At 40.7% G+C, this 1,796-nt stretch overlaps 1 protein-coding gene across 1 annotated transcript; it reads right to left on the reverse strand.

Annotated features, from left to right (window-relative positions):
- Positions 1-233: 233 nt before the first annotated feature.
- Positions 234-1,520, reverse strand: trh (thyrotropin-releasing hormone; the record flags this gene model as incomplete). Its single annotated transcript, XM_079238923.1, has 2 exons — positions 234-856; positions 1,331-1,520. The coding sequence occupies 2 exons, from the start codon at positions 1,518-1,520 to the stop codon at positions 234-236; spliced, it is 813 nt and encodes a 270-aa protein (XP_079095049.1).
- Between the last annotated feature and the right edge of the window lie 276 nt (positions 1,521-1,796).

Raw genomic sequence — 1,796 nt, forward strand, 5'->3', positions numbered from 1 at the left:
TGCAAAATGTCAAAGTTTGGAGGCATTTACGCACAAGTACTCCAAACTAAAGTATTAGATAAATGCTTTGCGTTTATGTTAATAACTGTCTGCAGAAGAAAATTGCTTAAAATGATAACTGATTAAATTACTTTAACATTTCTTAATAACTCTTTAGTGTCACTTTATTTTTACATTTATTTTCTTTACAGCAAAGCAATACGCGCAGACCCGGCATCGTTCTCTCTATATCCTCATTTCACTAAATCCTCCTCTGGTGCAAACCTTTTGCCCGGGTGCTGTCTTTTCTCAGCAACGTGACTCTTATTAATGTTGTCTAAAAGGTCGAGCAACAAGCTGGTTTTACTGCAGCTCTCAGAGTCCAAAACATCACAGGGACTGTTTGTGCCCAATTCCGGACTTCCGTTATCCCAAAACCGTTTTCCGGGATGCTGACGTTTTTCCAACTCTTTGAGGTCTTCATCTTCTTCTTCTTCCTCAGATGAATCCCAGTTTTCATTGTCGTCCTCATCCTCGGGATTACGCTTACCTGGATGCTGGCGTTTGCTGTGCAGCAGCAGGTAACGCTTGCCTGGGTGCTGCCGTTTGGAAAGTTCGCTGATCGGTATAACGGGACTTTCTGAAATGTCTCCTGTCATTGAGCGCTTTCCTGGATGCTGCCGTTTCTGGAGCCCCATGAACAGGTGCATTTCATCCTCTCGTTTGCCTGGATGCTGTCTCTTTTGCACATCCAAGTATTGCTCGTCATCATCCTCTTCTCTCCTGCCTGGGTGCTGCCGCTTCTCCAAAGCCTCGATGTATCTCTTACCAGGGTGCTGTCTTTTTGTCATCAGTTCTGATTGAGAGAAAAATCCATCTAGAGAGAAAAACGGTAAAAGACTTCTTTATAATTACCATAACAGACACCAAGTCTACTTTTAATTTCAGCTCACATGAAAAGAAAGGGTTCTCGCTGCACAGCTACCTCGTGCGTAAATTGCGCACAAATGGACAGTATATGGTCCACGTTCCTTGAACTTTATCATTACACTGAAGTATGATTATTTCATTTAACTTTTCATTGACTCCTTTAAATTAAATTCATGTTATTCTAACTTTTAGAATGTTTGAACTTATATTATCCAAACGCACCATTTACGCAGAAGCTGTCAGTGTCATACTGAGAACACGATGCAGTTTAAAGAAACTGTTCACAAAACAGACCAAATGTTGATATCGTGGTAATAACAAACACCTTTTAATGTCAAGTAAACATCAAGAAAAATGCACATCAAAGTCAGAAATCCTCGTATTGCTAGAAAATGCATCCACATGATGTGGCTATACGCACCATTTCTGCCATCTTCATCCTGCAGCTTTTTCAGAATGGACCGTAACAGGAGAGTTTCTGCTCTCTGTAGAATGATGTCGTCTATGGTGGTCCTCCGGGTCGTGTCCTCAGAAGGGATGCCCTGTCCTCCAGAAACCGCCAAGTTGCAAATCGCGAGAAACGCCAGGATGAGCAGGCATGCCGACTTCATGGTAATGGAGTTTGTTAGTCTGTTTCAAGAAATATGGAAATAATATCACAAAAATGTAACTGATATGGGGAAAATGTCCTGATAAGTTCAGCCTAAGTTTTATGCTTATCGAAGAATTATTAGAAGACAATGTGTCCAGTCAAAACTCCTTTCACGAAAAAAGACAGTCTGTTTAAAAATGGACAAAATGAAGGCAAATGCTGCCTGTTGAATCGTAAATTTAGCCACAATTTAAACAAATCACAAGCGTTAAACAACATATGATCTAAAATGCGC

Source organism: Telmatherina bonti (assembly GCF_933228915.1).
Source record: "Telmatherina bonti genome assembly, chromosome: 4".
Taxonomy (NCBI): Eukaryota; Metazoa; Chordata; class Actinopteri; order Atheriniformes; family Telmatherinidae; genus Telmatherina; species Telmatherina bonti.